Source organism: Cardiocondyla obscurior, linkage group LG09, assembly GCF_019399895.1.
Source record: "Cardiocondyla obscurior isolate alpha-2009 linkage group LG09, Cobs3.1, whole genome shotgun sequence".
Classification (NCBI taxonomy): Eukaryota; Metazoa; Arthropoda; class Insecta; order Hymenoptera; family Formicidae; genus Cardiocondyla; species Cardiocondyla obscurior.
The window spans coordinates 5,519,966-5,546,790 of NC_091872.1; the positions used below are offsets into that span (position 1 = coordinate 5,519,966).

The 26,825-nt window shown below is 43.7% G+C and overlaps 1 protein-coding gene across 3 annotated transcripts in view; it reads right to left on the reverse strand.

Annotated features, from left to right (window-relative positions):
* The window catches only part of Kair1d (Kainate-type ionotropic glutamate receptor subunit 1D), a 173,738-nt gene that overhangs the window by 33,148 nt on the left and 113,765 nt on the right, over positions 1-26,825 (reverse strand). For all 3 annotated transcript variants that reach the window (XM_070661437.1, XM_070661436.1, XM_070661434.1), the window contains exon 5: positions 18,505-18,662. In XM_070661437.1, the coding sequence (XP_070517538.1) occupies positions 18,505-18,662 (158 nt within the window). The remainder of the gene's footprint in view (positions 1-18,504; positions 18,663-26,825) is intronic.

Genomic DNA, 26,825 nt, shown 5'->3' on the forward strand with positions numbered 1-26,825 from the left:
GAAATATCGAGTTTCAAACTAACGACACTAAACGTCTTTTATTTCCTAATAAAAGTTATTTTACGTTATTACATGTATAATAAAAAGAAACATTTTAAAGCTGCAGTAGAGATTTCTTATTATCTGCTCATTCATTTTGATTATAATCTAGAATTTGATCTCTCTTTTCCTATCCGTCTCATTATTGCAATATTAATTACGTTAAAAGTAGCTTACAATTATTCAATATTAAAGCACGGTACGATAAAAATGTGTCTGATATTAAAAACTAATGTAATATCACGTCTGATATTACATTAGTTTCATTTTATGTTGCCAATTCAATTCAATTCAATTCAATCGGTAGATGATACCGGGCTGTGTATTGAAATCGGATAATCAATAAAACACAGTTGCGTGAGTCGATTAAACGCTTTATTGCGACCACACGTTGCAGAAGAGACTTTTTTTTTTTATTTGGTTCTTGGTAGTTAACGTTTTCATCGTCTCGAAGAGATTTACGAAAGTAATAAAAACATAGTGTCGGTATTGCTATCTAATACGCGCGACTCATTTCCTTTTCATCAAATTAATTCTCTTCGATTTTATATTTTGCTATTAACTACACGAAAAAAAATTTTTTGACGGTCTTATAATTGTAATTGTAGCAACAACGGTGACTTCGTTTAATTCTAATCACGTATATTTTGCATTTTTTAAACAAGCGTTTAAAAAATTAAGTAATATTCTTTTTAAAATATCGCGCAGCGAAAAATATATACATATATTCAATTGCGATTTTGCTCGAGTGATTTTTTAAACGGACGGCTTGATCGAAGCTAAATGAATTACAAATATACACACTTGATAGTATCATTTATCTTCCCTCGTTAATTACATCCCGCTGGTTCGTTACACCTTCGGCAATCTTAGCTCACCTGTCGGCGGGATTTCTCCCGCGAAGGTCTAACTTAGAGAGTCGGTTTTGAGCGAAGCGAGAGCAGAAGTTAGGACGGAGGTGGAAGAAGATAAGCGAGCTTCCTGTTGTTATGTACTCTTAGGTCGCCCCGGGGGAGAGAATCACTGCGTCAGTTACAGCGAGGCTGCGTTACGTCATGCCTTTTCTTTTCGCGAGTCCCGGGAGACTCCTTTAGCGCTGAGTCGGATGAATTTCTCTATTGGACCGGTCGGCAAAAAGGACGGCACTCTCCGCGCAACACTTTGTCACAATGTCGGTCCGTTCCGCGAGCTTAGCCATCTTACTATCTCTGCGGAAAAACGTGCGGCATCCCGCTCTCTTTGTTATATTATGTCCGTTGTTTCAACGAATTATCCCCGAATGTCCCTCGCCTCGAAAGTATTCCGTGAATAACGTTGCGTGGACGACTTTCTTTACGTGTGAGATTAAATGCCCTCTCGAAAAGGACTTTCCGAATCTATTTTTCCCAAGACGTATCCGCGGTAGAAACCAGGGTATCCTTTTGTGACGTTAAAATTTGTAAGAGCTCAGGCGGCGATGTAATTTGAACTTTGTTCTCTTGTACTACTTAATTCCCTCTGTGGCATACCTTTGTGTCGAAAGACATAATAACTGTGATTTCATTTCGAAGCAGAATTCAGGTTTTTTTTTTTTACAACGCTCTGATTTTTGTACTCTTTCGCTAACTTTTTTTCACGAAATTATTTTTTTATTCTGAAATTCTAGACTGGAATTTTAGCGGTTAGTATTTTTGTAATAAAAACACATTCAAACCAGATTAAAATTTTATTTAATATATTACTTATTTCAATATTAAAGTTATAAAAATTTATAAAATGTAAAATAGTTTTTAACAAATTTTTTATTTATTTATTTTTTATTTTTTTAAGTAAAAGTAGCAACGTAAAGTTTACGTAGCACCCTATTAGATACGCAATAGTACTAGCGCGTGCGCGTTATCGTCATAAATTGGTCGAGCTCTTTTCAAAACGTGGTCAATGGAGGCGAGGTCGCGAAGTTCGTTGTGTAAACGCTAGAAACAGGGGTGTTCTTAACGCCGCACGCTTAGAATTAAGGCGATAAGAGAGCGTCGGGCAGAAGCAATAAAGGAGACGCGAGCAGCTTATTTCCGGCCCCGGTCTCGGCGGGGCCGCCGCAGGAATACCGTACAGATGTGCGACGGAACAAATTCTCTCGCGTCGCCTATAATTCTAAGAGAGCTGCATCCGACTCGCGGAAGCAAGATAAATATCTTCCCTCTAGCGCGGAAAGATGGGCGGGGAGAGCGGGGCTTTTTACGCTCCCCGGTCTATCCCGCGCCCTAAAACTCCGTGCTTGCGAGACGCGAATTTTAAGTTCTCGAAACGACCGGGGGACGCTACTTAAATGGACAGTCCGCGGAAGAATAGAGCCTTCTAACCGCTTGATCATCGTGCGAGATTGTGAGCGTCGCGGTGAGATCGTTTCGCGAGTTCACGGTTGAATAAGATACTTCGAGGTGGCTCCGAGGAGATAATTTTTCTTTGCGGCTTACCCCGGCGGTCGTGCGAAGCAGTACTCGCAAAGTAAGCGCAGTTGGAAAAGTGCGGCGAACGCGGGCGTAATCGCGAGGCAGATAAGCGCACAACGGCATTTAGAATACTCCTTATCTGCTTGACAGTCTGCGAACTCAAATTGGCACGTCTTATCGATGTCGGTTGTACCGCGAGTATAAGTTATATAAATGATAAATAATATCGATGGAAGAAATTAATTAATCCGCGACTGTTTTGAAAAAAGTCTCGTTTCGGGGAGACTAAGCAGCTAGCCGCGTTATAACATGGAACTCCCTGATTAAAATTGCGGTGAGCTCGAGTTAATTGATCCTTTACAGCGTGCATCGGCACAGATCTCAATTAGTACTCTTTACATCGTAAAAAACTGTGTGCACAGGTCGTACGTATATCGAATAATGTATCGCGGTGGCTTTATTAACCAGATACTTTTTTTGTTCGGTGATGCGTTGCACGTGTTCGGACGTCAGTTTGCGACGTTGTCCGAAACGGCGGCGGTGGTACGTACGTGCGAAATATGAGCCCAGTTCACGCCACGCCCCAGGATGGATCGTCCTGCCGAGTCTCGTCTCGTTTCCGACGTACACCGGGCGCCGGAATCTCCTACGGCGCGAGCGCAAGTAGTGTAGGCAACGCAATCGTCCGACGTGCTTCTAGCCACGGGAAAGCGCCGTTCGCGAAACGAGGAGAGTAATTTCGCTTCGCGGCTCAAGCGCTCGCGCGGATTAATTTTGTATGAAAGCGCGCCGCGAGCAGCCGAGATATCGCGCACCAACGACGACAATTTTATCCCGCGCTCTTAATTCATCCCCTCGGTCCAGAAGACGCGCTCGCCGATTTCTCATTGTTCCTCTATCCCAGACGTTAATGAGTTAATTACGGTTCGCGGTCGCGTCTCGCCAACGGCCGTCCCGCTTAATTAACTTACTCGGTCACTTCCTGTCTGCTTCGCCCCGCCGTGATATAAGTAGAAACGGAAAATTGGGTTAACCGCACTTGACACGTAGTCGCACGGCCAAGTCGGGTTACACAACTCTAAATAACCGGACGCGATCAGTCAATGCTCATTCGTACGCGGCTGAGAAAATTCTCGGCGACCGTTCCGCGCCAATTTTCGCCGGTTATCTGAATGGACGACAAACAAACGCGTTGCAAAGCAGTTCCAGGGTCGTGTACTCATCCTTCGTTCATATATCAGTATTTAATAATTTCCATATTATTTTGTTAAGAGAAACATTATTTTTATTTATTACAAAGAAGGAATTTCTCAATATCAAGAAGTCGGAAGTATCCAAAGAATATTCGGTGCGTAATTAATATCACAGTCTCCGGTTGAATGAACGCAGACGCGCTCGTATTGTTTTAATGAAAATTCTTCTCTTTTATTAGCGAGCAAAATGTATAAGTAAGCCTGCAGCCGTTTTTCTCAGCGCGTAAATAATAAAATACATAAAATTTCCTACGAACAATTGGGGGTTAGAAGATACCAACTGGCCGTGTTAAAGCATTTTGGCGAAGGCGGGGAAGCCCGGGGCAAAAAGGCGCGCTTAATAGACCGAGCTTCGATTCTTTGCGCGCGCTTTGTTGCTGTAACATTAATTACTTAATGGATACTCCTAGGCGGATGTTTTTTTCCGGCTTCGTTTCTCAGTGCTGCGCGGGCCCGATCGTTCCCTTTTTGCGCCCGGCAGCCCGGTTGGTACGTAGAAATAATCGATACCCCGGCGGCCACCAGACTGGTCGGATACCGAAGATAAACTGGAAGAAGATCGCGCGGACCGGGGGCGAAAAGTTCGCGCTCGTGAATGAAGAAAGTAATTTATTCCGCTTGTCCATGTCGTCCGGAAGACGCGCGTTTATTACGCCCCGGATCGAACGTCTTCGGCAAAGTTTCGACTGCAGCGAGAGAAGCAACAAAATATACCGTTCGATAAAAACGATTATTCGCGTACATTTGTCTCTCTTATTCGTTTCTCGAATTTTTTTTTTTTTTATCTTTTTCTTCTCGTTTCTTTTCATCCTGCACCGTGATGTACGTAAAATCAATCGCGGCGAATTTTTTCTATCGCACTAAGTTTCGCAAGCCTCTTAGTTTCACGTTAATGAGCTTTACCAGCTTCATAATCGTCTTCCCATCACATTGTAGTCACGAGCTTCAATCGGATGTATCCGTGTCGAATAATTCATGCGCTTAGTTTATCGTTAAGAATCGGTACTCCCTTGGTTTATATTTCTATTTAAGACAAATTGTTAATTATTAAATTATTTTTTGTTTTTTAATTGGCACATTTAATTATTACAATTGAGTTACAAGAACACGTCAGGGATGTTAAAAAAGAAAAAGAGGAAAAAAGAACGATAGAAAGTTACAATAATTTTAACATAAAAAAAATTAACGACAAATCGAGATTACTTCAACCCAGTTGTTCCGATCGAGGTCCAACTGCGACGGGTATTCGCGGTATCGCGTTGCATCCAACTGATATCTTTCATGTGCGACACATGCTGCACTGACTAGATAGAAATAAGCGAAGAAGCCCCGACGGGACGTGAGCACCAAGCACACCGAGTGGCGGGATAACGCATTGCAGTCTGTCGGTGCGTTTCGTCGAAAATATCGCCGTGCCGCCGCCGGGGAATTGCGCAATAAACTTCCAATTTTACGAACAATGCGTGTACTTCGCCGACTCTTTGACAGCGAAATACGTATCCTTAACAACAATAAAAGTCTTAGCAATAATATTAAAAAAAAAAATTATGTCCGACGTTAGACCGTTTTAATAAGTAAAATGTCAGATTAGTTAGACCGTCAACTTGACTTTTCGACTATTCTATTTATAATTTTTCTTTTTCGGTTTTCTAATTTGGAAATGCATAAAAAACCAGCACCTTACAGAAGGCGGCATGTTTCTTTTTGCAAAAAATATAATAAATAGTAAAAATGTGGAATTACGCTAATATTATCCGTTATCATATACGATAAACGAAACGGACTTACCCCTTTAGAACTCTTACACGTTACCTTCGTTAACGTTGAACTTTTTTACAAGATCCTTTCACATTCCACGGCAACGTAATTCGCGTAATGCGCCGAATGAACGGCGAGTGGTGCAGGCTCGTTAAGCATCTTTTATTGTGTTTATTCGCAATTCCGGATACGCTGAGAGACAGCGCGAGAGAGGTGCCTTGCCAAAGTTCAACGGAACCCGTCGGGATATTGTAAATTTTCCCATTGTTTTGCGCCAAGCTCGCGCGCGCGATCTTCGTAATCTCGGCAAGAAACGATCCGGAGCCCGTCGTCGCGCCCCAAAAAGCGCTTTGTGCTTACGAATTATTTACTCTCGTGCTTTCGATCGTGGCAGCTGAGAGCTGCCACGTTTTGCCGGCTTCTTGCTCCGTTAATAACGTTGCCATGTGAAGTATCGCGAAGCGGATTCTTGGTTCTTAACGAGAGAAGGTGGCGGAAATCGGAGAGCTCGCGGCTCTTTAACGGCTGCGCCGAGAAGTCGGTCTGAAATTTTAACGACTGAATCCATCGTCTTCCGCCCCGTAAGCGCTTTCCGAGGGGCCACAAATCTTTATAGATCTTTAATCGATATCACTTACGTGAACAATGTGGAAAAGACCTTTTTCATCTCGCGAAGAGCAATTCTTCTCTCGTTTCGTATCCAGGGCGTTCAATGATTCTTCCAATTTTTATTGCAATATTAATGTAAAACACCGCGTGAGATTTAGAGGAAAATCTTACGAAACAGAACTCTTTCTTATACAGATCTTTATTATTTCGTATTCGAGCTCGCATTAATTACTGTCGTTTACAAGTTGTATACAAGTTGAACATTTATCGAAGGAAAAATTCTGTAGGTAATTATATTTGTTTGAGCAACATGGAAAAATGTAAATTCGTGCATCACAGTTTTTTTTGCTTTCTCATATTGTAATCTCGGGGTCTCAGGTGCGTTTTATAAAAAAAAAAAAATGACGCTCGTTGTCCAATTCTTTTCCTTTCGCAACGACCAAAACTCCTTTTTCTTTCCTCCGCAAATTTTACCGCAGAAAACTTTCAGCTTCCTCGTCCCCGGCTTGCCGGAAGGCGGGGACGGGAAAAAGAGCGACGTCGTTTAAGTCCACTCTTACATATCTGGCATCCATTCGGGTCTGTTAGTTCCTCCGCAGGAGACGCGACGCTACGAGCATTACCCTGAAGACTGGCTCCCTCGAAATGAGGTTTCCATCAGTTAGTTTGCAAATTCCCACGAGTTACTTGGCCGCACAACGACGGAGTTTCAGTGCGCGAGTCGTGCTCAAACTCGCGTTAGCTCGATCGGAGATGGTTTGGGTTAAACTTTTGCCGGGAGAGAGCCCGCCTCATCTTCGGGGTCGCGCATCGAAGACACTCGCGCTCATTCAAAATGAAAATGCTCTCGTAAAACATGGGAAATCGTAATGCCCGCTGTGGCATGTTTCGCAGTGAAAATAATTGTATTATTTTGCGAACGACGTGATACGTAAAGTGCTCAACGTGGTAACGCGAAAGCGGACACCGCGGGAGATGCGGAATAGCTGAATAGATTCGAGTATAACGCGTAAAATATTTTTGTCCACAATTACAAAACTTCATGGTGCATGTAAGAGTTCTGACGGAAATCGTAATAGCTATTTTTCCGACCTATCAAAGTCCTGTAAACAGGTTTTTCGTTGACGGTCGTTACTCCTTGTCTCACATGCTGACAAAAATCGTAATCTTTTTAGTCGGGAAGCGCCATGACAGAGGAAACGGCTTTCTTACTTGGCGATAAATGGCTGTTTGAAATTATTAACACTGGAATTACCAACCGGGTCAAAGTGCCCCGGTTTCACATTTCTTTCTCTTGAATCACGGACTTTTATTACGGTATTTCTGCTGCAGAAGGAAATGACTTTTACATACATACTGATTTACTTTTTACCAATTTTTTTTTTATGTCAAACTCCTGCATAATTGAATATTAACAAATATAAAAGATATATTAAAAATAACAACGGTGACTTTACTGCCAAGAACGGTATTCACGATTTGCTCCTAAGGGCGTTCAATTTTCGCGCAGGGCGAACTAATTACCGCGAGTATTAAAATTGAGTGTACGTATACAAAATAAGGGCGGATTTTTACCAAGATGATAAAAAGGACATTACCCGAACCACCGTTTTTCCCGTCGACTGCGCGAAGTAATTAACAGTTCTTGCGAAAATAATTAACGGTAATTCCGTTGATTTATATTCATGAACACCGATGGTCTCCCTGAAACTGGGCTTACGGCTACTTGAAGGTATCGATAGTCTATAATTTCTCGCGGCGGAGTAACGCCGTGTCGCAAGATCGATGCTTTTAAATATCACGACGGCACGCCTCTGATATTCGAGATTGTTAGCGCAAAATAAAGACGGTTCTTACGCCGTCGTTCGGAATCCTCGTATTTGTCACCGTTAATCCCCGCGGATTGAGGACCGGCGCTTCGCGCCAGCGGAAACGTCAGATTTGGATCGTACATCAGCGAAACGGAAGAGCGTTCTTGTCGACCGCTAGGAAAATATGACCGCGCGCAACCACTTAAGAAATTGTATGAGAGACACGATGCATCATCGTCCCGCGGGAATAGACGGGAAATGCCGTTCGGGATGCGTGATGGATGTTGTAATATTCCCGAGAACAGGAGCGCGGACATCGGTAATAAGCCCGAATCATTTGGGAAATCAACTCTCCTAATAATCGAATAGAAATTTTCGTTCTAATAATAGCCGCTACAATAATTGCTGATGGCATTAATGCGTTCAGCTTTTAACGTTAATGCCCGGCACAATGCTGCATCGGATAACGCTTAAATAATCATCCGTGCGTTAAGCCCGTGATCCTTTTGATCGCAAATCCAAATGCACAAACATATATTTTGCTAGGTGGTTATCCGGCGTTTCTTTCCTCGCGAATTATGCAACGAGTCTAAATGCGCCGCCGATCAATTAAATCGCTCACGCGAGAACGAAATAATATGTTATGCTTAATTTGTGGAAAATTGCAGCGGCGGTTTAAGTTTTCATTGTAAATGCACGGCGCGAACGTGGATTTTTATACGGTTGTCATTGCCCAGGGACCACCGCCGGCCGTGGTGTAGACACAAAAGTTTTAGTTATAAATTGCGAAACTGCAACGTTTCGATAGGCAGCGATGGCTGAATAAAGCGGCTTTTGTGCGCACGATAATATGCTGCTTTTGAAAGAACCGGGTGGTTGATGGACGACGGTAATATCTGCTATATGTCGCGGCATGAAAAAGGTACGAGCGCTAAAAACTCGGGAAGGTCAGTAATAGCGTTATATACGCTAATATTTTATGCATGACATCGCCGAACTTTTTTCCGCCGATAAGTCGCGAAGTCGCCGCGACACTTCGATAACTGGTACGTTCGAATTAGAGCCTCGCTCGAGCTGTCGCATTACATTGCTTCGTGAATTTGCATTTGAATTGCACGCACATAAATAAAAATCAAGTCTCGTGTACTTGTTTAAAATAAATTTGAGCGTCATCGAAAAAGAATATATGTAAATATCGTTCTATTATAGTCAATGCGTTATATTTAATTAAGAGCAATTGTAAATGGAAGTCTGCGCTCTTCTCCCACGTGAAGTTTCTCAAGAAATCTTTATGTGACAGTTACATAATGCAAGAATTTAGATTGCAAGTGCAGGGTGCACGCAGAGATTGCCCGACATATTTGAACCATGTATAAAACATCGCTGCGGCTAGTAACGTCAAAACAAATAACGATATTTATGTTTATTGGAATTCTGATCGCGCTACAAGCTCTCCAAGATGCTTGGAGATACCGTTTGGAAGAAGCGTGCAACGTCTAGACACACTTTTATATTATCTCCGTATTTACCGGCGCAAATACAGTATTTTTCCGCGAGAACGTTGTTACACACAAGTAACGGAGAGCCTCAGTGTTTTCTCTGTCTTTGGGCGTTTTTATCACGACTACCGAAATGAGAAACGAGAAACTTCATATATAACTTCGCTGCGCGTTTCGCGACGACATGGAAATCCCTCATCGCGAGTCGATCCGTCCGCGCTCCACGCAAACCGGTAGCAATTATATAATTCAACTTGGTAATTTATGCGGAAAACTTTACGTCTCTGTCTCTTTCTCCCTTCTCTCTTTCTCTTTCTCTCTCTCGCTTGCTAATAGCTGAAGCTACCGTGAGTAAACTCGTGCGTTTCTTAATAGCGTTTGCCGTTCATGAACTTACCGGTGTCAACAAGTAGTCTGACACTTGCCGCCCGAAAACTTGATTTCCGTTGAAATAAAATAAAAGATTTACTCGCAGCTCGACCGGAAATAAATTTGCAGTAATTTATTCTCGTAATTTGAAAGAAAAGGAAATTAAGAATTTTTTTTTTTATTGATTTCTTCCTCATCTGCGGTATAAAATATAAAAATAAATCTTCTAACTTTTAAGAAAAACATAACAAAATTTTTGGTAAATACGCTTTTTTTTTGTATTGTATTCAAAATAATTAAAGAATAATTCAAGAATAATTAAGAAATAAAAAGTGTCTCTTATTCGATATGAAAGTCCGCGAGATATCGCGCTTTTTTTTTCGTAAGCTTTTACCGTTTCTTGTCATGGTAAATCTGCCGGCGAGTCGGGAGTAATTTAAAGTTCAGATAGGACCGAAAGAAATTGAGTGGATCTAGGGTGGAAGTTTTCTAATTAATCGACAAGAGCCGGCGTAACGGCTCTGGCTGATGAAAAATTCTATCATTCGCTTTCTCGAACCGCCACCGGGAGAGAACCGAAGATGAGGATCGAGATTATGGCCGGCGCTAAAGATTGCCGTCTATACGGAGACGAAACGCGTCTTTCTCGGCGATTCTCGCGCCAAATCGAGGCTCCCGCTCCAAGAAGCTATTGCGAATTCTCGTTAAAAAGAAATTGCTCCCTGATCGATACCATCTACCGAATCTCAGCGACCTGTTTCCTCGGCGATAGGCTACAGGAATGCAACGGGAGTCCCATATAAATTAAGACATTCTCACGCGCGAATTACATCGTGACGGAGGCGACCGACCTCTGTCTGTCGGCGACAGCTGCTTTATCGGAAAATCAATTTCTTATGGCATCTCTCCGGTTTCTATAACGTCTCTTCGACAAGAGTCGCACACGTTTCATCGGAGAAACGCTAATCCGATTGGCCGTGGAACTTAAATCAAGAATTATTTGCGTAAAGATCGTTTTTTGTCTCGACCTTTCTCACCGTCATTTATTCAGAAATTTCAAACCTCAGATCTCTGTCAGAACTTTTTTTTTTTTTAGGTTTCCGCGCGTTCGTTTCGAGGTTAGTTAAATTTTCAAGCGTCTCGGCGATACGTAAAGAGATAATAGTCCGTGCAACACCGCGAATAAATAAGAGTAATCCGGAGAGGTAATGGTAAATAAAATTAACTTCACCCTAACGAGCGTTTCACGAGTTCGAAAAGCGTGTGTCGGGAACGCGGGGGGTTTCTGGCAGTTATTCCACGTTAGTCGGTGAACTGTAACCGACTCCACGACGGGGTCGTCCGGCGAGATGTAACTTGCACGCAGCCACTAACCCCCGAAACCATTTCTCATCCCGACTTCGTGCTGGAGTATGTCGGCGGCGCGGCGGGAGAGAGGCACGCGATGCCGGGCGAAAGCAAGGCAGAACCGCCAACCCGGCCAGAAGAATCTATTCGGCGAAGGTAACGGATGAGGCGAGAAAGTTTGCGCGGCGATAACTCATCGTTCACACCTTATTTACCTAGTCGTCTGCGTCTCGCCCGGTCGATTTCTGCGCCTCTGTAGTTCGGCGAAATTAAATTTTAACACGAGTCCCCTTTCGAGGGTCGAATTTGTGCAGCGTTTGAACGAAAGTGAGAGATGGAGGAAAGGAAAATAGACGAAAGGGGAGAGAGAGAGAGAGAGAGAGAGAGAAAAGTAAAGAAATAATTTTTCTAATTTATTTTTATTTTAAATTTTACATAAGCGTTAAAAAAAACTTTGTTTTTTCGGGGCCGAAAAGTCCGTTTAATAGAAACTAACTACCGAGTGCGACATTAATTCTCTCACGTCACCGGGCGGGTGAGGCTAGGAGATATTTCGCGTCTGAGAGATCGCAGGCTGGGGGTAGACAATTGGGGTGCGACGACAGCGAGCAAGTCGTCATCGCAGCGTGTCTCGGCGACATTGCGGAAGACCGTGCATCATTCCGTCACATATTTATACCACGGCGCGCGATGCACTGGCGGGCGGGGGAGACGAGAGCAGGGGGTGCCGTGGCTTATCGCCTCGAGATTGCGGCTAAATCTCTCCCCGGGGTGCAACGGGCGCGGGAAGTTCCGGGTTTAACAAACGGTCGCTCGCGACGAAATTGCTCGTCGCCAGAACCGGCGTCGCGCGAGAGGTGGAAGTTCTCGAATGTCGCCGGGCGGCTTGCATCCACCAGAAATTCCCGGCGCCGCTTGTTCACCGTATCGTTTTATAATCGCGGCTTTTGTTTTCGCCGTTTGCTGGCTCACGAATTCCGGAGCGCGAGCGCGAACAGAACCTCGAAATCGGTGATTACGTTTTCAGTCACGCGGAAGCTGCTGCGCCAATCGTCAAACACTTTTTATTGTTCTCGTTTAAACCGTCAAAGGAATTTTACCTTTCAAGCTTAATCGGGTTTGGAGTATTATTATTATTATAATTTCCTAAAATATAACGAGCACCTCTAAAATCGAGAAGTTCAGCGAAACGGTGTAGCGAGATTGTAAATCGCGATCCGCTAGTTTCGCGCGCGATTTCGCATCCAGGAGGAGATTTCGCAGATTGTAAATTTACCTCGTCGGACTCGAGCCTTCAATTGTGCTTAGAGTTTATCGGTTCACGCGGGATTTATTGTTAACTGCGAGAGAATCGATTGTATCACGGACGGTGGGGGCGGTGCACAAAGGCGAGTGAGGAAAACCGGATGCGATGTCGGTGCAGCTGCAACAACCGGTGCAGGCGGGGGCTTAACCGTACCCACTTTTACGCTTGAATTAACATACTCATTTGTTTCTCCCGGGAGGGAAACTCGCTTAACCCCGTCGGGAGCCCGCCTCAAGCCCCCGCTGTACATTGCGAGATGCAGATGCAGCCGGATGTGCCGGGAAGGGCCATATTCCCTAGGAGATTATTCATGGCGCATCTCCATCGTCACTTGATTCCACGATCGCCGGCCGCGGCGAAGATCACGTTCGCGGCGTAGCGCTAAGTTTTATCTCGCTATCGAGCGCGACTGTCGTCGGCGAGTTTAGCTTCTCGGATGGATTGCCGCCGGGAGAAAATGTATTACGCCCCATTCGTCGTCCGAGTGAAACGTTTAATTCGTTTCTTTCCCGAAAACGAACGCGCGTCTTTCGCACACGTACATTAATTTGCGCGGTCCGCTCGTTCATCCTCATTGCCCGCGCCAAGTGACGACGTAGCTTAATCCCTATTGTTTGCCGTTAGACGATTTTGCTCGCGCAAACCTTAGGAAGTTATTTAGATTGCCGAAAAAAATTAATTTAACATTAGCTTGCATTTTTAGCATATAAGTATTTTTTCCGCTTTTTTTATTTTTTTTGTTTTTCTTTTATTTTCGCACCCGGAAATTATTAGAGAATTTTATTGCAAATTTTATCGCTCTTAAAACACAGTCGCTGCGCGTATCATCATTTATTCTTGCTGCGTACCTGAACCCGATTTCATTGCTGATCAAACATTTATCGCGAAAGTTTGCAAAGTGGTGGAAATTTGAAATCTCCTCGTTGCTTACACCTTCGGGAGGATTCCCTTGCCAGGGCACATTGATGTGCACGCGCACACGTGCACGCGCGAATACTTTCTTTCCCTCCGGCGGCAGTTTCGGTACCGCGGGGAGAAATTACCGTAGAAAAGCATCCGGAATCGTGATATTAGGTGCGCGGTTTTAAGCGGATTCATTGCCGGCACGCGATACCTGCCTCAAGAAAAGAATACACGCGGAACGCGAGCAATTATTTCGACAGCACTTCCTGTTGTTCGATTTTAATTTTTCCGCGCAATTAATAAGATTATCAAACAGATGAAATAGTCTCTTTTTCAGACACGATTGCGTGCGGGTAAGTAATCCAACGTATCTATAAGTGCCAGATACGTTCGTGGATTCCGGAAAGTAAAATAAAAGTTAGGGTGTGCAGATATATCTACAGATAGCATTAGAGATAAGTAATTTTATTTCCGAGACAGTTCCACAAGTACCGCCGAGACATTGCGCAGGTGGTCAAAGAAAAACTTCCACGGCACGCAGCCTCGCGGAGATGATCCTAATTGACGAGGCAAGAACGACAAAGGGGGCGGCGGGAAAAAAAGGGGGGAGGGAGGGCACGTATTTCCACTCATTCGGCGGTGTTCCTTTGATCAATCGGACGGGGCAAAGTCGACGGCGGAAAACGTGACGTAAGATCTGCCGGACCGGCCTGCGAGCGGAAACTATCTCGAAGTTCTGCAGCCGTGGCAGATTGGCCGATGCGTTTGAAGTCTTCTCGAGAGGGAAGCTCCTCTTATCATGCCGGTCGTGTATAACTGCGGGCCAAGACCGGATGTACGTACGCTCCGAAATCGAGCGCTTCCACATCGCCGGCTTCGAAACATTTCAATTACTTATACCGTTCTCCACCTCCCCCCTCTCTCTTGCTCTCTCTCGATCTCTCTCGTGCAGCAACTATCTATCTATATGTCAGACTATCTCTCTCGCACAAGGCTTCCTTCCACTTTCTCATTTCTCTCCATTAGGTGAGTGACTTAGCGACGACGTCCGCTAGCCTTTTCGCAGTCTGCCTGGTAAGGAGTCTGCCGGATTTCGACGTATAGACAAATCGTTTGAGTTCCCGCTCGACGTGTTTTCGCGACCGCTCGAATCCGTGGAAGATTAAACGTCGTCGAGCGTAAACGCGGTGCTGGTTTACATGCGGGGAAAATCGCGCGTACACCCGGACTGGACTTCTCAAGCGACTCACTGAATCGTATCAGAAGTTTACTCGTTCGTGAAGCATTCGTAACTCGAGTTTATTTAACCCCGGTGCGCACATTAATTCGTTTGATCTTCCGCGATATAGAAAACCGCGATGCACCGTGAAATGTGCAACACGCGAAGCCGATACCACGCTTTGTTAAAGAAGCGAAACAGTCCTCCGCGAATTTTTATTTCTTGCACTGTTACATCTTTACGTTTAATTCCGGATCTTTGCATGTATAATTCCCGATATTGTATGGATTTTTAAAACTCATTAATTTACAATCAATGTTCCGTACGAGGTCGCCAAACGACGTGATATTTAAGTGTTACATTATATCATACATATATTGCAAAATTGTTATTTATTTGGTCAATTATAACGCGAATCAACTCGTTGTCCGACGAGGGTTTTTTTTCAGCCCACTTTATATTTTCGAATGCGCACTTGTTGCACAGGAAAGTGCCATTCGCCAAAATCAACCCGCGATATTATCCGAGGCGCGTCGAAAGCGATTTTCAAGCGGTCAACTACGCTCACCGGAGATAAAGTTTTATATCACTGTCGGGTCGTGCGCCGCGAAATGCACGGGAGAGAAGGTAACTGTTTGCGCGAGCAAGCTGTTTAACCGCGGAAGCTATATTGCCGGTGAAACTCTCGTATCTCTTTTCCCCCGCGATTTTCCGTGTCAGCGCCCTTTTCTCTTAGCCGTCGAAGTGTTCTCCACGATAAAGCGCGATCTTGTCGATCCGCTCGCGAGCCGTTTCCCTTACAAAATCTCGACGAGAGCTAAGCACTTCCAGGTGTCCATCCGCTTCGAAAGTCGCAGCTTCCAAGATAATCTCTTTCGCTCATGTGAGCGCCGGCAGAAATCGCTGCGACTACATTACGTCGTTCGAGTGTAGTTGCGCGCGTTCTTATCTCTCCGCTGCTCCGAGGAACAACTATTCGTGTATCAAGCTTAGAGAATATTCATACTCGAGTTCACCAAGAATCGCAATTTAAGCGCTGTCTTATCGAGGCGCGCCGCGCTTCTATATCGCGGCCCTTCTTCGCCAAACTTTCCCGCCGGTCCGCATAAATTCCCACGGCGCGGCTTTTAATCGATTTTTACGAATTTTTCATTCCCTAGGTAAAGCCCCCGGGCACGTCCCGGCGACGCCTCGTCTTCCCTTCGCGTCCGCCCGCCACGAAAAATACGAGACGCTTTTATTTCGCCGCCGGTGATCCTTGTTTCTATGCGAGCCGCCCCGCCCCGCCAGCTCCTTTTGTCCATGCCGCGCTCCGGGAGCGCTAAAGCGAAACGCCGAAATAAATGGCCGGGGAATTATTCACTTTGCGAATCTTGGCGAGTGGTCGCGGGGAGCGGGAACCGAGATAAGATACGACTTCATTTCCGCCTCGCGGCCGCGTTACGCTCCGCGAGCATCGTTCATTTCCTACGTTCACGTCGGGGGAATAGCTGCACGGTGTCGGGGCGCGTCGAAGTTAATCTTTCAACATCTCGAAAGGACGCGATATCGGATTCCCGAGACGCGTCGACGGCGTGTCGCGGCTGAGGCGCTATATACATTATTAAAATCGTCGTTTTTTTTGGCTTTTCTCTTGACGCTCATCGCTTACAGCTCGCTACATTTAACGTGTTGTCCGCCCAGGGAATTTTATGCGTCTCATTGTGTACGCCGCGGCGAAGTGTCATGAATATACGATATCACGCGTCGGTGTAATTTAATATTTAAAAAAGACATTAGCTTACCGTTTTTTAAATTATTATATATTAATTTATTGGCAGATGATTCAGGCACGGTCTGAATTTTAACGTTTATTGCGAAATTTGGAAATAAATCTTTGGAGAATGCAATTTTTTTTTTTTTTTTTTTTTTTTTTACTTCGCGGAATCTCCAGGACTTTACTCCGCCGGAAGAAAGAGACTCGCCCCGCTTGCACGACACATCGCACCGCATGCGGCGCAGATCCGGCAGAAGTTTTGTAAATTGGTCGCTTTACCGGAACAAGGAGAGTGTAGCGCGAGCGATGAATTTTAAGATAGGATACGTTGCACGTCCAGAGGCAAATCTAACCGAATTTATTCAAATCCCTATCGTTTTACCCTTCTAACCGCGGACCGGCGGCAATAAGTCACCGTCGGATCGTTTCTATGAATAATGCAATAAAAACTTTTCCCGCGGACGACTAGTGCGGCGTGATGCGCGGGGGACAAGCATAAATATATATTTCAGCCCGGCTCTCTCAAAGATCACGATCTGAATTGTACTCGAAATGAGCGGGCGTGCTCTCGAAAGACTGGCAAGAAAAATGTACTAAACGATCACTTTACTCTCTTACTATCGCTCTTAATTTTTTAACTCTTAAAATATACCTCTCAAAAGACGCAGAACTGCAAAGTATATATGTATATTTCGAGTCCCTTATCTCTTTGTCCGCGCTAATTATTTAATTACCCTGAAGTCGAGTTGACGAAAATATTAAATGGCAAGAACGGGCTTCCAGCCATAAATGTTTGAGGCCCGCGTAAACTTTCGTTAATTGCGCCTCTGTAAATGCAAATAGACGCGGATAAATTTTACCTTATTCCGATTGCACTTAAACAGAATTTTAATTAAAAGCTTAGCGTGAAGCGCCGTAATCGCGGGGGCGCTTCTTAGGGCAGTTCCGGGGCCCTCGTCGGAGGGATAAGCGAGGCAAACGGGTTATCAGTGGAGAATAGGACGAAAGGGGGGAAAATTCAGCCATTGGATATGTTCCGCAGTTGACACAGTTTCCTAACGGCGACGTAGCCTTGCGATCGATACCGATATGTCCGCGTCACGACTTCGCCTAAGATCATCGTCGTGTAGCGGGCGTTACACGCCAACACTATGTTTCAATCTTAATGGGCCGTTCTTGGTCATACGGTGCACCACGTGCGACACGACTGATGTTTGAGCTCGCCATTAATGCGGCGATAATATCGATCGCGAATCCCTTCGAGGCCGCCGATCTTCCGGCGGAGATCTACACGTTGTCGCGGGCGAACGAGAACCATTGATCGCGGCCACTTCCGCTTGCCCAGGACGACGTCAAACGGAAGTGGAAAACATTCGAGGAAGAAGCGGCTTTAAATTTCTCGGTGCACGTTTAAGCTTTTGCCGAAGCTCGTGCGTTTTTGCTTTTCGAGAGGGTAACAACGTCGAATAGAGTGTCTGGAGAGATTTTCGACACACTTTTTTTTTCTTTCGGTATTAAATATCTCTTGAATATACGACAGATATATTTTTCTTATATTTATCTTGAAAACTGAAAAAATCACTCGAGAAGCGGATATATATATATATATTTATACTTGGCTCGCGCGATTACTGGGCATTTGTAAAAGAAAGCAAACGTAAATTGCCGTAAGTTTATTAATACACCGGCGTTGGGAAGAGAAAGGCTTACGAGTGCACATCCCGTTTCTTTAAATTGGATACATAAATTTTGATGAGACAAAAGAATCCCGAAAGAATACTCGCAACGGTTCAAGTATTGCTGCATGAAACCGCATGTTCTGACCTCACAAAATATATTCCGCGGGCGAGATGACAGTCGGGTCAACGCAGCATTTTCAACTCTAGCTCTCGATAGAAATTCGGAAATCTTTCGACGATATAGTTCAAAGAAAAAAAGAAAAAAAGTACTCTTGCCAACTCTCGCAAAATTGATATTAAAAAAAAGGAAAAAAAAAAAAGAAAAAAGAAAAAAATCGGGACTTCTTTGAAAGTATCGCAGATTATACGAAAAGAGATTTAAGTCCGCGAGTCTTCTCGCCTTTTAATGAACGAGAAAACGTTAAAATATTGACGCGGGACCGCGGAAATTGGGGCGCTTCTCGTCGCTTTGAAAAAAAAATAGCTAGGCCACTGCGAAAGAACGAAAATAGACAGGATCGACTCACCGATACTCCGATCCCTCGCTGAGCTGTCGGACCGTGATGGGAAACTCGCTCGGGCCGTGTGCTTTCAGAAGTTCCTGCAATCGCACGAGCCCTTCGTTGTTCTCGTAGATAATTGTGAAGCTCTTCCAGCCCCAGGCCTTCACGAGATCGACGTACGCCTGAAACACGGCAATCAATCACAACCCGTTATTATTACAGTTAACGCGACTGCCGCTTTTACGTCTTCGGTGTAATTTAACTTCCGTCTACGCCGATCGCGATAATACACGAAGGGCAACAAGTGCGATGATTTAACATTGTTCGTCGGGATCGCTCGTACGAGCGATTTAATGAGTATTATTATTTATATAAAATGTAATAACCGAAGTTACGTTATCGAAGCGCAATATGACTGTAGAAATATTATGCTATTGCGTAATGGAATAAAAATACGACGAGACGGAGCGTGAAATCTGAACGCTGGTGAGATAACTGAAATATTTGCGACTTGCTATTTTTGTCTTGTACCGTGTCGCGGATACGTTTCGAGCTCTTAATATGTTTGATATTATAAAATATGATTTTTCAAACGGCAATCTTAAGGCGAGTATGTCGCGCTTTTTACATAAATAACTTGTAGTAATAACGCAGCTACGTCAACAAGTTTTTATACAGTTATAGATATTTATTGGATGCGCAAAGCGACGATGTATGCGCATTTACGAAGCATGCGGAAAAAAAAATACACGTACATATGTATGTAGATTTGCGAACTCGGAAACTGTGCGCTGCCATTCGCAGTTGGCAATAAATTGCATATCGGGACGAAATGCGACGGGACAACGAAAGAAGAATTCACGCGCGGGCGTGTTTCGCGTTTTGAATTCCGTTAGAATTCCGAATTCTGACAGTATTTGAGTTTTGACAATATGCTGCCGATGACATATCGCCGGGGATTGTCTATAAATCACGGCCGAGTCGAACGGGAGCTTCATAGACACCATTATTGCGGACACGAGACAACATAAAATACCGTAGTTATATTCGATCGATAGCGCCATTATCGTTACATATCTTATTTTTTATTATTTTTTTTTTTTTATTTCTACGGAGAACTCGTTATATCGGACAAAATTGCTGAAACATCATGCATTCTCAAAAGCATCTTTATCTTATGAAGCGCTTGCTTAGTGCAATTCTACTATTTCTTAAATAAAAAAAAATTTTTTAAAAACCAAAATTATGATTTAGAAATTAGTACCGCCTCGTTAAAAATAATTATCAGCACCAGAAATGAGGAAAATCTTATTCGAGGGTCGGAGTTTCCCCGCTATCTCGGTTCTTTAAAAAGCCAGCCACCGGTCCTCAAAGGCCTTAGCAAATTGTCTTGACGATTTTAAAATAAAACTTCATTGTGCGTTGCGTCGCGTGTAATTACTGGTGAGGACGGAGTAGAAGTTTGCAGCAAAGCGTAACTGCATTTCTGACTTAAAGCGGGTCTTTCGCCGCGTTGTACTTCCTGCAATGCGTTATTATAATGCAACGGAGTGTCTTTTGTGAGGGTGACTTTGCCACGCAGTGATTTTTCCATAGTTCCCGGGCTTTTAACTGGGAAAACAAGTATCGCGCAGCCGTGACGGTTCCCGGCGGCCAAATCGAAGACGAGATATTTTTCGCGAGAATTTACCTCTCGCAGCTGCGCTTTTTCCAATAATCTAAATTCGCTGTGAAAGAGGGAATGTGTATTTTCCAACAAGAAGCCTTTGCCGTGGTTTCGCCTGTCGTCCGTCCCTTTTTGCGCCGTCCTCTTTTACAAATACGCGAATTTCAAGACTTTTTACTACCGACCATTTTCAGACTTCCCTCCGCTGTGCTTTTGGCAAAGGAACCAAATGTCTGGCTGCGCGATACTCGAAATCATTCCAAGCCTCTGAAATTATAATGCCTGACGTCGCGTACTCGCCTTAATTTCTGTCCTCGTGAAATCGCGTACCGCAAATTTTATCAATCTAGTTCGATGCTCGTAATTTTTTTTTGTCTGATATTCTTTGTCATAAAATACCTTTTAAATCGTGAACATCTTGCTTTGCTTCTTTTATTTTTTCTACATCCCTTTGCTTAAATTTTCCGGGTGATATAACTGCCTTGCATTTTTTAAATGCGAACAGTAAAGAATAATGAATAATGTTTCCGCAAAGCTTTTTAGTGGAAGCAAAAACCTACCTATGGAAAAAAAAAGAGAGAGAAATAATGAATCTGCAGTCTAAATTTATATCTTTTATATTTTAAAATATACGGGCATACATATTATTCCCGTGAATTTTGCTTACACCATACCTGAAATCGAATGTACAACATTAATATGAGCCGATTACTCCGGAAGTGTTGTAACCGCAACTTGGGAGCGCAGTTAAGTAGGAGCGCGAGTTGAAATTAGCGCGATGCACCCTACTTTGGGGAGCAAGATATTCCAAACTTATCTTATTCCATTTCCGGAAATCAGCTCGCCCGTGAAATTTATTGTAAGCGCCATGCGCGAGGCTGCGATTTTGCAGGTAGCGCATCGCGGTTTTCGGATCGCTTCGCGGTTTTGCTCGTATCTCCGCTCGTTATTTTACGCGTGAAGTCCACGTGAAAAAAAAAAAAATATAAAGAAAAAAGTAACACGCCGGATTTTCAGCGATATCGCCATGCGTCATTTTTCGCGATTTTTTTTTTAACTTGTTAATAATGGAAACAACGACGGCGCGGCTATCGATCCCGTTACTTGTACATTTGCGATGCTAACAGGCCCGTATTGTCGTGGAGAAACGCGGACAACGACGGCTGGCGAATCGCCAGGTCGCGTTCATTAATAATATAGCGATTATGTACCGTAAGTTTTTGCGGGATTGAAAATTTACTGAATTTACCGAGTTGCACTCTTAATTGTCTAACGGGCCGGCGACGTGAGAGAGCGTGCCGCGCTCACTCGTGATTTATCGCGGAAAATGGCAGAATAAATATTTCGATGACTCGGCCATTTACGTGCTCGGCGGAACAGGAAAATAAAATGAATAATATATCAGCGGAATTAACGTGTTCCGATGTTAAACGGGTGTTTCGAAGGCGACATCTCCCCTTTCGAAGTTCGCAAAAATGTAATCGCAAGGCGCAAGTTAAATTAGGTCGTACAAACAGTGTTTGTTCAAACTCGGCGCTGTAATACGATACAGAATGACAAATGTAGCTTGGTGTAGGGTTGACTTTCTGAAATGCTAATGCCCTCGTATTGCCCCTAAACGCTACAAAAGCAAGTTTGCGCTCGGCGGGTTTATTTCAATGGTCACATCGGGCATTGTATTCTTTCTGCAATAAAATTCGTTATTCTATCAAATTTTAAATTAAAACCTATATTTGTAGCGCGCGCCATCAAAATCTATTAAAATTAAACAGACACTCTGGAAAAACAGGAGCAACGAAGTTACATATACTTTAATAAAATCTGTACGGGCTAAAAATAATTTGTGATATTAACGCGTGATAAAAATATACGATCGAAAGATTGCGATTAAAAAATTCCTTCTTTATGAATGTCGCAGGAAAAATAATAGTTTCACGTAGCCGACTCTCTAATATTTCATTTTTTTAAATAATTACGACTCCTGGTCCGATTTAATAAGCTCGGAGGCGACGCAAATGGTTTTTAAATTCCTACCTCTGTGTGTAGTGCGAGATCATTATCGATTTAACGAGGCTAGGATGCATTTACGTGACAAACCAATTTCTGTAACTCTCCCCGTTCTCCGCGCTGCGGGTATGAACCGGCCGGTGTTCGCGCGGGATGCTGTGTACCCATACATCTCCCATAATCGCCGGGACTTCGTGACTCCGATCGCGACAACCCGTGCCCGACGTGTCCGTCGTGTATTCGCACGTGCCGAACTCGACTCGAAACCCGGTACCTATGAATAACACACCGGGCCAGCCGCCGCCACCGCCAAAATCTCTCGCCGCGGTGCATTTTGCGCTCGGTAATGTGTACCGTGGCTGGATCGATGTTTAAATTACATCCGGTGTAGAGCACGACGTAAATTACCGTCCGCGACGCTTGTAAAATATCCGAACGGCGGAGGGTTGCGTGCCCGATAATTTCGCCGGGAATAATCGACGGGAGCGATCGCGAGCCTTGGCGTCCGTTCGGAAATAACTGGATTCCCCGAAGATATATCCCGACACTTTTATCGAGCAACGCATTTCGCTCGAATTGATATCCGTAATTTCGGAAGCGAAATGTGACGTACACTCGCACTCCGATGAATCAAGCATTGCCATAAAATATTATATATATACATTAAGTTTGTTTTACCGTAATACAGGATTTGAAAACTATTACATTGCTTTGAGTAACGAGATGCATAACTGCGGTGTACCAAGTTGTTGCGCGATCCATATATTAACAACCACTGCGTATCATTAAATTATCTGATTAGTACAAATATACCTTCTCTAATTACGTATTTATCGCTTAATTATTATTATTTTAATATTCGTGCACTATGATTTAATGTAAATATAGATATTCGCTATTATACGCTTTTACATTTACATACACTTTGTAATCAGTACGATTTTTTTGCGAACGCAATTTACGCTCTCGCTACAGTTACGGATTGCGAGATGGCAACGAGAACTCTTCCAGAAAATTCATTTTTTATTCATGACACTCAACTAAATGAACCTTCCAGTTGTTGTACAATCAATTCTGTCAATGCCTCTCAGAGTCCCGCTCGCCTCGAGCCATTTTTCATCCCGTGGAATCGATCTGTATCGGGAAATACGGCGCGCAGAAGTTTCGGGAAACGATCAAGCGATACTTTGCGGCGGCGACAAGTATAGTGTCACTGAAATTACGTATTCACGGGGCACGGCGCATACATATAGGAGCGGACCTCGGGGCCGATGCAAATTGGGCGGAAATATTTCACCGCTGAAATATTTAAGTCGCTTTACGCGCCGGCTCTTATCATAGTATCGGAGCTCACGCGTGACACGAGATTTATTGCACTCGTTACATCGCCATTTCAAGCACGTTCGCGGTCGAGTACGTTACGCTTCGCACGACAGTGACCGTAATGCAGGTTGATCCGTGTCTCCTTACGCCGCGTTCTCCTCGCCGTCTAATTCGGAATAAATTGTTCCCCGCTGAAAGTATTAAGGCGACACTTCTCGTGATCTTCTCGGACGTAAGAGAAAGAGAAAATTATCGAGTAGCTTAATCCGAAGCGTAATATCCAGCGCTATGTGACGAGACAATTATTACTGGCTAATAATTAGTCTACTGCATGTAATGACCTAGTTAACACGCGCTCGACTGCCGCGGTCGCCGGGCCAGCCGAGTCCCGCGCCCGCCGTCCGTGCGTCCCGCGCAAAGTGGAGTGCAGCGCGATGGCCACCGACCGATGTAAATAAACACATGCACGTGCTGACAGCGCGCGCGGCGGCCGTCGCGCTCGCGGCGCGGTCCACGTGGTGGAGGTCGCGTGGACAGCGGGCCCGGAAGTCAGCGGCCGCGGCAGTCTAGCGCGCGTAGTAACAGATCAGTGCACGCAGTAGACTAGTACGCGGCGAAAAACGTTTAGATATCTAGATTTTCTAGCTCGTTATTAACCAGTAATAATTGTCTAGTATCTAGACACGTTTTAGGCTTGACACCAATCGATGCTGGATTTAGCGACTTTGTATTAAAGTTCCGACCGGTACCTAGTTTATCAAAGATTACATCTCGTTAAAAGAAACGCTCGTGAATTTGACGCATTTCGCTAACGCGCGCAGATGACGTAAAAGAATTTTTTTTTTTTTTTATCTCACCGCTCCATGGATGCGTCTCACGGTTGACGACGCTCTCTATAATGAACGCGACGCCGTCAGTCCGCGCGAGCTTGCGGACGCTTTTCCTTTCTCCGAGCTTTTCCTCCCCCGTGTTGCATTTTTCAGATGAATTTTTATGCCAAACCCCGACTCGCGTCGTCCTCCTCCGATCTCGTCGAATTAAGCGCGATTCGAGATGCGCTCGCACGTCGCGCGCGATTCCCCGTGATTAATATAATTTATTTTACATCGCTCGGCGGAATATCACGTTCGGGAAATTCAATTTCGCATTTGCGCTTTTAAGGGACAATTCCTTTGGATAATCAGTTATTTCGCGGCGCGTGAGAGTCATCGTTTTGCAAGGATTTTCTTTTCACGTCCCGGGGAATCAGTCGCGCTTTTATACGGACCAGAAGTGATTGGAAAACATCGTGTGTAACGTTACATGCACCGCATTACGTTGTTGGCGTACATTCGGAACGTTCGTCTCGTGAATTTAAATGTGTCACGCGTAGGTTCGCTCGCCGTTTGCATTTTTTTTTTTTTTTGTTTTTTAACACACGCGTTCGGTCAAAAGTTTTCAAGTCACGCTTTTGCAGCAAGCTCTTGTGCGTGTAAGGAACCCGTACTCTTATTATTAAGTTCTTACGCGCAGTATATACGTAAAGTAGTTACTCGTAGGAACGCGGCTAACGAACTGCATGCTCGCGGACGTATTCCTTGTAATAAGAGCTCAAAAGAAGAGCCGTCCGTCTTTGTTGCGAGCTTGTGCGATTCCTTTTTTCCTCTGCCAGCTGGACCGAGCGGGACGCGCGGCAAAATCTTTTCAGCCCGGCTCTCGCCCGCCACGGCTACGCTTCAGGTTTTAATTTGTCATACGCCCGGGTTCGTTCATTTTACTTATTATTTTTATATGAGCGCGGTCCAATCAACAGTTCTTAAACGCTTCATTCTTTAGGTTTTTACGCGTGCAAAGGGCTCCGCTGTCCCATTGAGTTCTTACACGCGTAAGATCTACGTAAAGTAGTAGTTACCCGTGGCAGCGCGACTAACGAACCGCTTGCGGACGTACTCTCTGTAACAAGATCTCAAAAGGAAGGTAGTACATCCGTCTGTGCTCCGAGCTCGTATGATTTTTCTAGCCAGCCGAGACTCAAGCAGTCCGCGTAACCGAAATCTTTTTGTTCCTTCCCTTCTCGGGATGTTGTTTTTTTTTTTTTTTATCTTCTTTATTTTCAAAAAAAAGTCTCGCTCGCTCTCATCTCAGAATAAATCCCAATATTCGTTCCGACGTGGGATTCAGACGCTAAGGCGCTTAATGTATATCTACAGTATAAAGATAGCGTGTTCCGAATTATGAGAACAAATAAATGAAGTCCAAATGTATTTTATAGTTTTCTGAAGGGAAAAGATTTACCGGGATAATTTGTTGGTTTCACGGTTTCGCAGTCAATTTCTCGCGGCAGAAATGCGAAAGAAATAAACGAATAAAAATTTCGTAAATTTAATAAGACTGTGTAAAAAATCGAAAATTTTTTTTTTTATATATTGGGTGAAAGGAAACTTTAATCGGAGGGATAATAAAAGAAGGATATTCGAATGCAGATCTTTGAACTTTGCAAAAGTAATATCTAATGACGCATTCGTAAAAGCCCACTTAAATTAAATAAAGTGATCAAGTGCAGCATGTCATGCGAAACTAGAATGCATTCTGTGCATTGTATCGCGATGCATTATTTCAGTACAATAGAGGAATAGTTCACGTATTAAATCATGCCATTATGACTATGAATCAAATTTCGATACAGCCGATTACCATAGCATATTATAATAGTTGATGACGAAATTTACATATAGAATGTACAATTAGCATTAATCCTTGCGCGAGAAACCACTTTCAATTTCGATTTTACGTTATTTTGACCGTTTATTCATAACTTTCAAGCGCTTTTTAAACGATAAATGGACGCGCAATTGTTATTATTTGCATTATTTAACATTACGTGCTATAAAACCTCACTACTAGAGCACATATATTATATTTTTATTTAATTTACCTCAGTTATTCTATAATATTTTTCTTAAACGTTATTATTAAACCAATAATTATATAAAATATCGCTTTTTGCGTGCGAGAGATACACCCCGAATTAATTTAATGAATCAATTTTTAATTAGCTCGATTGTAAATTAAAGGTTCATTTACTTTGCGCTTTAATTAATAAGAGAAATTTAATTATTAATTTTTCTAACATGTAAACGTAACAGGACCAGGAACTTTTGCACCTAGTTTAACATTCTATTTCAAGTTTCATATATATTATCTTCGCGTATCATCTTTATGCCATGAATGTGCATAGATCAACATCGCGATGGATATCCGTGCTGCGTCTGGATGTATTACATTGTGTTAAAATTGCAAATTACGTGTAGTATAATATTTGTAATGGAATAAAAAGGGAATACGTACGCGAGAAATAAAATTATCCGCC